Source organism: Coniophora puteana, assembly GCF_000271625.1.
Source record: "Coniophora puteana RWD-64-598 SS2 unplaced genomic scaffold CONPUscaffold_22, whole genome shotgun sequence".
Classification (NCBI taxonomy): domain Eukaryota; kingdom Fungi; phylum Basidiomycota; class Agaricomycetes; order Boletales; family Coniophoraceae; genus Coniophora; species Coniophora puteana.
Genome location: NW_006913074.1, coordinates 230,448 through 242,980, shown reverse-complemented (window position 1 = coordinate 242,980; position 12,533 = coordinate 230,448). Strand labels below are relative to the sequence as shown.

The 12,533-nt window shown below is 49.9% G+C and overlaps 4 protein-coding genes across 4 annotated transcripts; 2 read left to right on the top strand and 2 right to left on the bottom strand.

Moving 5' to 3' along the window:
- Positions 1 to 299: 299 nt before the first annotated feature.
- On the bottom strand, positions 300 to 1,085 carry CONPUDRAFT_86012 (uncharacterized protein). Its single transcript, XM_007777518.1, has 2 exons — positions 834 to 1,085; positions 300 to 781 (listed from the first exon to the last, which is right to left on the bottom strand). The coding sequence occupies exons 1-2, from the start codon at positions 975 to 977 to the stop codon at positions 677 to 679; spliced, it is 249 nt and encodes an 82-aa protein (XP_007775708.1). The 5' UTR covers positions 978 to 1,085; the 3' UTR covers positions 300 to 676.
- A 5,286-nt stretch (positions 1,086 to 6,371) lies between these two features.
- Positions 6,372 to 7,086, top strand: CONPUDRAFT_140630 (uncharacterized protein). Its single transcript, XM_007777517.1, has 2 exons — positions 6,372 to 6,379; positions 6,432 to 7,086. Exon 2 carries the CDS (start codon positions 6,580 to 6,582, stop codon positions 6,976 to 6,978), a length of 399 nt encoding a protein of 132 aa, XP_007775707.1. The 5' UTR covers positions 6,372 to 6,379; positions 6,432 to 6,579; the 3' UTR covers positions 6,979 to 7,086.
- A 28-nt stretch (positions 7,087 to 7,114) lies between these two features.
- CONPUDRAFT_160382 (uncharacterized protein) lies at positions 7,115 to 8,029 on the top strand (the record flags this gene model as incomplete). The annotated part of the gene is made up of 1 exon (XM_007777516.1): positions 7,115 to 8,029. The coding sequence occupies one exon, from the start codon at positions 7,115 to 7,117 to the stop codon at positions 8,027 to 8,029; it is 915 nt and encodes a 304-aa protein (XP_007775706.1).
- A 1,774-nt stretch (positions 8,030 to 9,803) lies between these two features.
- Positions 9,804 to 10,390, bottom strand: CONPUDRAFT_78281 (uncharacterized protein; the record flags this gene model as incomplete). Its single annotated transcript, XM_007777515.1, has 3 exons — positions 9,804 to 9,870; positions 9,946 to 10,013; positions 10,076 to 10,390. 3 exons carry the CDS (start codon positions 10,388 to 10,390, stop codon positions 9,804 to 9,806), a joined length of 450 nt encoding a protein of 149 aa, XP_007775705.1.
- Positions 10,391 to 12,533: the final 2,143 nt, after the last annotated feature.

The following is a 12,533-nucleotide window of genomic DNA, read 5'->3' as shown; positions in this document are numbered from 1 at the left end:
AGGCTCCGGCTATATCTAAATAAGGGATCCCAAGCCGGCCGACATAACCAAGTCCCCAGTAGTTATGTCTTTTGTTGATGAGTCCTCGCACTTCCTCCTTCGTTTTTGTTTTCTAATTTTGATTATTCACATGCATTCGTCCGTGAAGTCGACAGCATTGTTGTATCAGCGGCCAAGCAGCCAGCTCGGAGGGCACAATTTAGACATAGCCGAGCCAGCCGAGCATGCCGGCCCCTGCAATTTCCCCCAGAGGGTCGGTCGTGTAGTCGTCGCTCAAAAGTTTTCTTGATCGGGTCGGAGATTAAACCTTATATAGTAATTAGAATTAATAATAGTACTAGTATACTGGGATTAATGCTACACTACACGACCGTCCATCTGGGTAGGAGAGTGCAGCCAGAAATGCCCAGAACTCCATCAGCCTGGATTAATTTCGCCAAGCACGCCGATTGTGCATCACGTGACTCTTTCTAGTGCATTCAAGGGGCCACCGGCCAGCCCTTGCCACATTTTTGGCTCCCGAAGCACCCCTTGGAACTTCTTCGGCTCACCTCCGGCTCGCCGACCCTTCGTATGACCTAGTTGCCCTAAACGGGCTACTCCCCCAGGGTTTTCTTGTCGTGTATGTATATGTATCAATCGTTGATGCAGTGTGTGGCTGGAACTATCGTAACAACTATATCGTGAGCGACGTACTGATCACCAATGAAAAAGGGAAAAGCCAGCTTCCTGGCTCGTAGAAATACCAGACGTCCTTGTCGCGCGGGTGCGGCTTGAAACACTAATCAAGAGGTCAGTACATGAAGAAAACATATCGAAACGTAGAGACGTACCTTGACATGACACTGGCCATAATGCGTCGCCTTCCTACCACCAACGATCGCAGGGTAGAGGAGCGTCTCCTCCGGACACGACGGACATATGACATAGTCGTCCTCAGTGTTCTTGGGCATGGACTTAGCCTTTCGAGGCTCCATGGGTTTCGCTAGTAGATGTCGATGGAAAGATGGTGCAAATGGTGTATGAGCCGTAGAATAAGGATTAGAAAGAGGGAGACGCGAGGAATAGGAAGGAAGAGAAAGGGAAATGGGAACGAGACGAAGAGACGAGGCGGACGAGAACGAAATTTATATTCAGCCCAAGCACGAGTGCCTGGGGCGTCGAATATGTGCATTACCTTGCTTGACAAGGTTTCTGTCACCCCTTTATTGCGTGGAAAAAGCGCGCCTGCCACATAAGTACAAACAAAAGCTTGATATAGATAACAAAGCCCCTATCTATTCCTTTGATCATTCAATGTTGCGACATGAACCACACCGGTCGGCGACAGCTTGGACCGCTGTTATGCTCGTTTAATATCACTGAGCTGTGCCAGTAAATCATGAAAGAACGCTGACTATCTTGCTAACTGCACTTCCTTCTATGTGAGCATACAGATGAAACATTAAGTCAACTTGCGTAGCGAAGACAGAATCGATAATGTGGTCAGCCCCTTGCTGTATGGGATGATGTACTCTGTATTCCACAGCGTTATCATTTATTGTATTATATTCTCAACATGATGTTATAGTGTTAACCTGCCTATGCGTCGAATGATCAAACATGCAGAAGTCCGAGTCGAAGGAATGGGACGGCTCGCCAACTTCCACATGTACCTCGCGTGCTGTGGTAGCTATAAGTACTCCAGTTCTGGTGATCATGGAATACGCTGAAGCCCATCGGAACTTAACTTCCCTGAGATCTGCACGTTGTATGATAACTCAGAGATACGGAATTTATGTCCGTAGAGTGCTGCTCCTGTACAGCCTGCTCTCTTGACTCACGAGCCGAAGAAAATCATATAATATGAAAGATGAAGCAGAGCGAGATGAAAACAGCTCATAAACTGTTACATTAGAGGGTTTGCGCGGTCTAATGGATTTTCCGTGCCTCGATAGTGCTTATATAGCACATGCTAGTATAAGTACTGTAGACTCTAAATACTTCCTGTACTTGTAGATAGTGTCTGTCTGTGGAATGATTAGGCTCGGGGTTTGCGACAGTATTATGGCCTTCTACTCGACTTTTGTGACTTAATATCTATTATACGCGTTGGGTCGTAGAATTCCCGATGCTTTCATGCCATAACTATCTCTTCTTAGTGTCCGACGCTTATACAAATGCGCAGACGCGCTCGCGTTCATAGCAAAATTCAGCGATAATTTATATAACATGTGTTGCTCTGGGATGCTGGAGCCTTTTGTACCCTGCACTCGTCGGCGAAGTATATTCTTCACGCAGGCTGAGCACTGAGTTTTCTGTTGGGGCAGCTGACCGAGCAAACGCAACCCTTATATACTACAACGGACGCTCAGGTCAAAATGCAAATGGTTGTGTCAACTGCTGCGACTTAGCCAAGACATTCTTGTTGGGGCACAACCATTGTCAAACAAAAGCTGATATTTCTTATATATACGGTTAGGAGGCAGGTTTCCGGGAGTTTCAAGGCTTCGAACTGATGCTGAATTATGGACGTCTACATTACCCCTTCCAAGGACTCGGATATGGCCCCGGGTATTGTGGCAGACTGGCACTCAAAATCAAGTGTATATATTAGGGATATGTTGATATGCACATCGAGCACTCCGTTTCATAGGAAAAAAAAGAGGTCGGTATTCTCCCTCTTTCTCCCAACAAGAGTGGTCGAGCAAGGTTTGCCGCCGCTCCTAGCGGCATTTCCCCGAATTGGAATATGGGCGATAAAATCATTGGAATACGCTAAGCGAGACGCGACTTCGTCACGCGTCACATGATTTTGGCATCCCGCAGCGGTGACGTCGCTGTTTCGCGCCGACACCCGCCGACACCCGCCGACACGAGCCGACACCGATACCAAAAAAGTTCCCATTTCCCCCGCGCGACACGTGCGCCGGACCGTGTGAGTCACGTGAGAAGTAGGGTCCGATGAATGCGACACGAGGCAAACCCAACCGCGCATTTTTCCCTCTTTCCGTCACCACCGTTGTGGATAGCCCTCGATGTCCACTTCTGGGTGGCTCACACTTGTGAGCGGCCCTCTTTAGAGAAGAAGTGTTGACTGCGTCGGCTGCAGGGTCATCCCAGCGTGTACGTACATCACGCTCCTGTAGGGTGGGTTGACCCTCGCATTGCCACAACGCCGTGATCAGTCGGGACCTTGCCCATGTCTCATCGCTCCGTGCCATCCGCTTCCGCGTCGCTCGCCTGGTGGGGCGGCGCTCTGTAGAGAGGAAGCTGTGACAGCGTCGGTTGCAGGGCCAACTCTGCGCGTCTGCACGCGTATCACGCCTCATTAGAAGCGGGTTGCCCTTGCATTTGAGTGCATCTTCTCTCTCCATGTTTCCGGATGTACCCCTCCTTTATCCAGCAGCGGTCCCATATAGCCTGCTATCCACGGTTGCTGTTGTCTGCCATCTGACAAGGCAAGTCCGATGCATCTTGTCTGGTGGCTCCGTGACTGATATTCGTGTCTTTCTCCCTTATTTCGTACCGACCTGCCGGCCCCTTAAGGCCCTCCACCGCTTCCGGCATCTTTGGTAGTGCCCATCTTTTGAGGTTGGCTTTGATGCCTGGGATCTGACGTACTCAGACACTGATGAGCGCTGCATGGCGGTCGCTTCCCTGAGAGTGAGACTGGTCGCTTGATCACCTTCCACTGCCACAACGAGTGCTCTTGTGCTATCTCCTGTTTGGGGTGTAAGGGACTTGAGCAGCGATTGTGAGGAGACGAGAGCGGAGTGTATGACCTCTCAATCGGTCTGTAACGCTCTGATAGCTTCTGACTACATGCACTCCAAGAGCAGCTTTGCCGAAGGCTGCACTGGTGCGTGTGGCTGCCGTGTGGCGTGATATGCCCCCGTTCGTTGCGGCGATGCATGGGATGGCCCGAAAAACATACCGGTGGAACTCCTGCGGTTGCGGCCGACACAAGTTGACGGCGAGCACGTCGGGCTGTGCGCCGTTGAGGCAGATGGGGGCCGTCGTCGGGACCGTCGACTTTGACCGTTCTATCCCTCTTCCCCCAGCCCAGATGTGGTAGCCAGCCGCTGCACCCCAGTTGATAAGCAGATACGTAGGCCCATTGCCGGCCTCCTCAGCCCAGCGCAGTGCAGTATTTTTGAGCTGAGCTTCCTCTGGTACTTTTATGATGCTCGGTTTGACGATGGTTTCCCATATCTTGTGCGTTCGCTGTTTCCACAGATCCTCTATGAGCGCTGGCTGCAATAATGTCGGGCCAGAAATAGTGATCTGGCAGTCAGCTTACTTAGTTGGCAAAGTACAGGTGACGAGAAGACCAGCGGATAAATGAGGGGGCAATTGCCTGCACCCCGGACAAATGACAAACGCCAAAAATTCTGGCCCTGACGATGACACGGACAATGATTAATACGCGCTCGAGCTGAAAAGTCATCCTGCGGCAGTCCGAAAAAAGTCAGCTCTAGTCTTGTAAGAACTGGACAGCTCGCCAGACGCAGCATATCCAAAATGTGAACTAGTAGAGTAGTGCCGCACGGTGCGCAGCATGGCCTGCTACCGTGTAATAACGGTCTTCACTGCAATGAAGTGGAGTACAACCTACATCATATACAGTAAGTATTGGGCGCGCGGAGCTGTTAAGCAGCTGTTAAGTGTATAAACGTTACTAACGTATCAAACCGGCAAGTGCAACTTAGACGGGTCAAGGCCTTGACAGTGGCGGGTTCACTGATATCAAGAAAGACATAAGTACTCGGCTGGTAGGCATCCATTATTCTGCAAAGATGCCAAATCGATGCATAAATGACCAGTCAACTATTGAGACTTCCCAGTACTCGTCTGAGTTAAAGTACAAATTTTTGTGCCTAGGCTTGGATTACGAAGGACACTGGGCCAATTATGAGATTCCCTTCAGCTTCTTTTCTTGGGATTATGGCTCCCATTTGCAACACCGATCCTAGCAGCCCAATTAGGAAGTGAAAACCTCGAGTCTATACAAACATTTATGCTTCCTCACATGCACAGGCTAAGCCTTTTGAAGCATTCTGCATGATATCACACTAGGATTGTTCCAAGCTTGGGTGCTTCCACAGGTGTTTCAATATTCCTAGGGGTTGGCACCAACAGGGTGTTAAAATGCAGCACCGCATGCATAGGAAACTCTGGGCCCAGGAGCAACCGAGCCTCAAGCAAACATGACACCTGGGGCAATGCTGGCAGCCCCTGGCATTTCTAGAAGATATACGAGTACGAATCTGGATCCTCCTATCTACCAGTGTCCCAGTCTCTCTGACGCGAGAGCCCTTTGGCTCGTTGCCTTATTAGGCCGCATAAGAAGAGACAGGTCACGAGCCTACATGGGGTGGGAAATCTCTTTTAATCTTAGCTCGGAGCTGGATTCCTGTGCATATCTCAAGCTCAATCTCTCACCAGCACCACCTGGGTACCTCCATGGATCATAGTAATCATACCACTCCTGCTGCGAAAAAAAGCGTATGCTCACCCTCTCAACGAAGATCATCGTAATGGAAGCTAACATAACAGTATCAGTGCGATATATGTCATATTGACACCGGCAGCAAGCTATGGACGTGTATTGACTGTAAGACCGTTGTTTGCGGGAGTAATGGCGGGAAGGCCTGCCTAAAGTGTATAGAGGTCGATGAAGCATCTTTCAAGTGCCCACGATGCTTGAAGAATGAGCGCAAGCCCTTTCCGGTAAGCATAACCAGCTGAGGTCAAATGAAAACACCGCTTAGAGAAACTACCAGTACACTACAGCCTCCCACTCCAAATACCGCAACTTTATGAAATGCTCTCGAGGTCCACTGTGGGCATCATTTTCGACCTGGGGGAAAGACAGACATTTATGTGAGGATATCATCACATACTTCCTTGAAGAAGAAATCCCACAGGATAAGGTCGGCCTTGCCTAAGTGTTGGGATGACATAACTGATCATCTATCATGCTAAATAGCTACACATGGTAATCAATCCCTTACCGGACACGAAGGCCAAGGTTTTGTGTATCAAAGAAGACGAGCTGGCCTGGATCGGCGAAAAACAATATCAGACCGACGTCCTTGTTTACATTGATACACACTGTGATTTCGAATCAGGAGACTTGGTCGTGTCAGGGAACAACGATAGCCTCAGGAGTGCTCCAATTACCGATGTAAGTAATCAATTTCTAACATTGGGACACTGAGCTTAGTTAGCAGCTGATACTATTCACCTGTGGGAGCAAATTGGTGGATACCCTCGTCCAAATGGATGGACTTGTGTCGCGCGGCCTCAAAGTTACACGTGGACTTGTCCTCCTTAGCTGTGGCCCAAGCGTCCGCAACCATGCCAGTTTTCTGAGGCTTCGCAGCCTGGTCAGCCAGTGAGCAGATTTTGGCTGTTACCTGCATCCCGGACTAACATCGCTGCGACAGATCTCTATTTGATTTCGTGCTCGCTTTTGGCGGCCAAACGACCATTGATCGGCAAGTTGACGCCCCGCTCGCGGCATTCGTACGCAATGTTTATATCCATGGTTTGGAACCATGGGAAGCCCTCGTGAAATCCTTCGCCGAGGATTATATGTCGCTCGATAATGTTCCGCCAGTACTGGTCTGGAACCAATATGATGATCAAAAGGGCCAGCGAGTGTTCAAGGGGACTAAGTCCAAAATGCTCGCCCTCTCCAACTTCACCTGGCGCCCATGGGGAATCGACTTCTGGAGGTGCTTTAAATGTAATGGAACTTTGCAGTATCTCAAGTTCACAACAACCGAGAGCCCTCGCCAAGGGAAGGATTGGATTAAAACCAAACTCGAGTACACTTGCATCCGCTGCGAAGATTTCAAAACCTGTGATAAACCGCTGTGGGTTGAAGCTGTGCCTGGCAAGGCGGATCTCGTCCAATTTCCGTGGCCGCTGGTACTTACACAGCTACAAAACATAGGATATAAAGAACGGGACTTCTCGACCAGCTTGTGATTTGTGCTGTGTATGTAGTCGTAGTCGTGAGCGCTTGGGAATCAGTGTTCTTTGATGCAGTCTTTCTTCGGCTGAAGACGTTGGCTTCGCCCGTCATCCATACAGTCCCCCTCTCAGTCCAGGATATATAAATACTATGCTGTTAATACAATTTGTCCACACGATCGAGTCGGAGTCGCCACACAAGCTCTTAGGAGTGGTCATCGACCGAGAGTTGCGCTGGAAAGCGCAGGGAGTGGCGGCCGTGGAAAAGGGCATGGCGTATGCCATGCAGTTCCGTCGACAGTCTCGAGTGTCGATGGGCCTTTCAGCCAAAATGACGATGCAGCTTTATAAAGCCATAGCCCTCCCTAAAACACCCTACGCTTGCGATACATGGCTTATACCGCCGTTCGTGGGCAACTCGTCCTATGCACAGCGCGGCTCACTAGAGATGATTCGGCGGATCACAAGCGTCCAGCGTGTCGCCGCCGGCACGTCCCTCGGAGCAATGTACGGAACAGCTACGGGGGTACTCGAGGCTCACGCGAATCTCCTACAGGCAACGTTGCTAGTCCAGCAGTTCTTCCATAGCGCGGAGACCAGGCTGGCTTCGCTCCCAGACACACACCAGCTACTCAAGCACCTCAGGCACATCGCACGTCATATTGTCGGCCGTTCGCGTCATCGCTCGTTGCTGCATAACTTTGTTCATAGTTTTGATCTTCCACCAGGCTCAGTCGAGCCCATGTTCTATCAACATGCGGTACCTCGTGCAGAGGTGGGGATTCAGACAGCCATTGCAAAAAACCGAGATGAGGCAGTCACCGACCACGGCCGGTACTCCGAGTACGTACGAGTGGATACAGATGGATCCGCACAAGAGGGGAGGGTAGGCGCGGCTGCGGTGCTAACCGCACCCAACGGACCGTCCCGAGCCCTCCGTTACCATCTGGGTACCACCACGGAGCACAACCATCCGATGACTATCGCCATAAATACTATGCTCACAGCGTCTCGAAGATTTGGACGTACTACTCTGGCCCTGACCTACCCAAGTACATTTAAATAGACGAACATTAACATGCTGACCCAATGCCGACCGTGGTTTTGACTTCGACTTCGACCCCCAAACCCCTCGCGACTTGCCGCCGGACTGCCGTACCTAGCCAGACGAGCGCGATTGCCGGACTTCCGGTTTCAACACCGTCCTCGTTAGCGCAAGGTGGGAGCCATACATCCCATTGCACTGTATTTCTGCTCTCTGCTTGTCGCAAATAGATAGTACTCTTCTTTATTTATTTTGTCTACACATCGATAGACACAAAAGTGCTTATTACTTCCAGAATGCTCCCACTAAGCCACGGTTGGGATCAAGACCAGCTCCTAAAAAGATTAAAACAAATTGTTCTATTATTATTACTATTATTATTATTATTATTATTATTATTATTATTATTATAATGATTCCAATTGCGTCCATCGGGGTTGGTCACCCCATGTCGGACGATACACACGTACTCTACGAGACGAATGAAAAGGGCCCATTTCCCGATCCCACTCAGCTCCTGAGGGTTCCAGGTTCGGCATTGGACGGCCCCCCCTGGTCACCCCGTTTCCGACGAGGTTCCCCAGGCCACTGTGAAGAAAGTGGGACTAATCTATGTATTTGTCTTCGTACATGATAGTGGAGGGTGGTGTGATGATTCTGGCTCAGCTGTAGCCTGCTAGGCCTGTTCTTGGGGACTCTAATGCCAATGTCCGATGTTGTGTTGTGATGCAAGTCTCCACCCCGAGCCCTGAAGATAGCGCCTTTCGGCGGTCCTGACTAGAGAGCAGTATTATTTTCCTGAGTATAGCGTGTGACGTACCGAGCCGAATGTAGACTTAAGTCTCCCGGTCTGGTCTACGAATTTCATAACTTTGTTCTTACGGTGGGGAAGTGTCGAACGGTTTCATCTCGGTCTGGGAAGTATTCACACTGCGGAGCGTCGCTTTTTCCCGATGCGGTGGAGGTGTCGATTCAGAGGGAAGCGTCGGGCACGCAGCTGCATTAGGACAACCGTTTTTCGTCGGGAGAAAGAACTAATCAACTTCATATATTTGCCTGAGGGGAGGGAGGAGTCTATGGATACGACTCCTCTCGGATTTGAGCCATTGCTCTTTCCATCGCGCGTATGGTGTTGTCCTGTATTCCTGCTTTAGTGCGGCAGCACTGCGTTGCAAGGGTCTCGTCGGAGGAATGCTGGGAGCGGACTCGTTGGGCTGGACTGCTGCAGAGAGCTTCCCGCAAGTTTTGCTTCTAGATTCGCCTGCTCGTTGCATGCCACTCCTTCGTGGCCGGCTATCCATCTAAGAGAAACGTTCGTTAGCGCTAGTTGTCCTCTGCGAAGAGAACGAGAAAGCCTTCGCATGGGCGCGTAGATGTAATGCCCTGGCCTTGCTGAGTTGGGGTGCTCAGATGATCGTATAACTGCCTGTTTATCTGTGAAGATCGCAGCGGTTGGATAATGCTGATATCTTCACGAAAGTCGCGAAAACATTCGATGAACTCTATGATCTGCTCATACTCGAGGTGCTCAAACTGGGAATATTGCCGGGGAACACAGGGAATGGGAATAGGTTATAGATAAGCTCAGGTGCAGGGGGGCTATGAAATCTACGCGACGCGGTTAGATCACATGCAATTGACTTTGTTTGGGAACCCCGCAACCGCCCCGTATACCACAGCTCGCGCAGCACCAGACTTCCGGATTCAACGACTTTCTGGCACTAACCTGTGTGAGTGTCCAACGGGGTCGTACCGTGCTAATTGGTTTGCTTCAATATCAACGACATGTGACTATTCAGCGCTCAGCGTTCATCGATGTTCGTCTCTCGCGCTCTTCCTTGCTGGCGCGCCCAGGGGATAGTCTATCGTCGAACGTCCAAATTCGTGTACGTCAAAATTGCTCTTTACTCGTTTACTCCCGCTCGCGAACCACGCACCTCGATTTTGCAAGTAACTGAACCCATGGTGTATCGTATTCGATAGCCGAAGCATCGCGGACGCCCCACTTTACCATCCATAATCTGAATCATCTTTTGTGAGGTCTATCACGCTTCGTCAATGAGTTACTATGGCGCTTGTGCCCTCGTCGTCACTCGACAACTCTATCACATTATGTTCCGGAGCTGTCGCTGGCCCCGGCACCTCGCCCTCGCTCACCACTTCCATCGCTTCTGCCACGTCAGCTTCCTCTCTGGCGTCGTCCTCCCCCGCTGATCCAGCGGCCCTCGTGCGTTCATCGGTTGGTAAGACCAAATCCTCAATGTTATTGTAGTCTGCATAACCCATCTTGCCCTCAATGCTATCGATGTTTTCATCGCTGTCGTCGGTATCGTCTATTCCCGGTGATGATGCTGCGCCGCATGCATGGGTGGTGGCAGACATCATGGGACTCCTTTCTCCGTAACCACCATCTGCGAAGCTGACACCCCCAAGGACCCCGTCTTTGTCAGCCTAGCATATATCTGTGACTACTAAAGGAATACATCTATTTCATCTCACTAAGGCCCCGCTCGGTAACAGGTTAAATTAAATTAAGTTAAATTATTTGGCCGAATTAGGAAGGCGTGAAAAACCCGGCGCGCCCAGCTCAGTTAAACCGAGTACTTTGTCAGTTATTGTCAGTTGTCCTAGGTTTCACAGTGAGTCGTAGAGATTATGCAAACAAACTGTGCTCATGCTCTTCCATCGTGTCCTTGAATGTTGGGAGCTCTAAGAGGGCAAGTTCAATGCAGTGACGAGGATCAGGCACAATGTTAGAGTGCATGGTAGAGGAGAAGACAAAAGGCAAATTCAATGTTTTATAAAGGTAGTGTAAAGGGACACCAGTACAGGAGGGTGCGAGAAGTACCAGATAACCAAGTTTTAACTGGTGTTTTACCGTGCACATCTCCAGGTTTTGCAGCTCCTCGCACCTTCCTAATCGGCCAAATAATTTAACTTAATTTAATTTAACCTGTTACCGAGCGGGGCCTAACATTTCACAGACAACTCGACACCAATCGAAGTCACCATGCCCGACTTAGATGAGCGGGAGACATCTCCACCGCCACCAGTGAAGACGACAGGTTTGTTGTCTGCAGCGACGCAGAAAAAGAGGGCGGCAGGAGTGTCAGCGGCGGTGAAATTTTCCCAGCAACAAGGCACGCTTCAGGCGCATTTCTTTGTGGGAAGCCAAGCTGTCTCCCATGGCTATCCACGGGTCCCGGAACTATTCTACATATACTCTGCACCTAATTAAACACCACAAACGCTGCTCCAAAGGGAGATGTTTCGGAGGATAAACTCGTACATGCGACAGATGCTAGACGCAGCATCATGCCCCAGTATATAAATGCATATATACAATGCAAATCAATGATGTACTTACCTTCATTCGTGCGATGAATTTCAAGTCGTTAGATATTCGTACCCTGACTAGGACTGGTGGTAACCATGCATAGTGCATCATACGTACACACGAAAGGACGTTTAGTCTCCTATACAACCAACACCCAATAAGAGGTACGAACAAACTCTTGAACACTCAATCCAAACCAGTGTGACGCTCATAATCCTCAGTGAAATCCTAGACATGGCTTACCGCCACAAGAAACGGATGCTGTATGTTAGGAGCCTATCCATAGTGCCACCAGGAATGCATAAGAGCGGCTGGAGCTGGGAGTTTACTTAAATGTTGATGTTGGCACTCGGAAGAAAGTAAGGTTAAGTGACTACGAGAGCCAACCCACCATCCGTGACTAGCTGACCGTAGGCACTATAGACATGCAGCTCTGCGGGCAGGCAACTATTATTACTGTTACTAGCATCAAAGTTGTATTGATGAAAGCGATATATCGTGGGGGCAGTGGAAAACCGTAACGGTAGGTTCTGCAGCTAATGACTGCTGGATGCGACACCCATTAATATGGAAGAAAGATCACCGTCTCGGACCATGCAGAACTGTGACTGAGGATGAGAGAACAAAACTGAGCTGGCGATCCAACAAAATTCTTTGGCTTTTATACACGAGCAGGTTTAGCACCTTTCCAGCTCACGAGACGCGTGTCGCGCGTCATGCCCAATAAGAACAGCATCTATAATCGGATACCGGGCCATACTGGATTGTTGCCAATATACCCACATGTATCCAATTTGTAGATAGTCGATACCGAGGAATATGAATATATTTTTGTTCAACGTGGGGCTCGATCGTGTATACATTCTTTATATCTCTCCGTAGTTAGCAACTTGCAGAGGGCATACACACGATCGAACACGAGCACTCGCACAGCAGCCACTGTGATAGGTACGCGTGCTCGTGTACTGCAGACGCACTCGCAGACGCGTAGCACGTCTCTCAACATGGCTAGGCCGCCGCGAGAAGCGCGTGGGAAAACGGACTCGATCAAACGAATGCCCTCGACCTCGATGCGTCTCTCTTTCCCTTGTCTCTCTTTGTCTCTCCCTCTCGTCTGCATATACCCACGTCCGTTCACCCATCCCCTCTTTTCTGTATTCTCCTGCCACTCCTACTCCCACACCCACC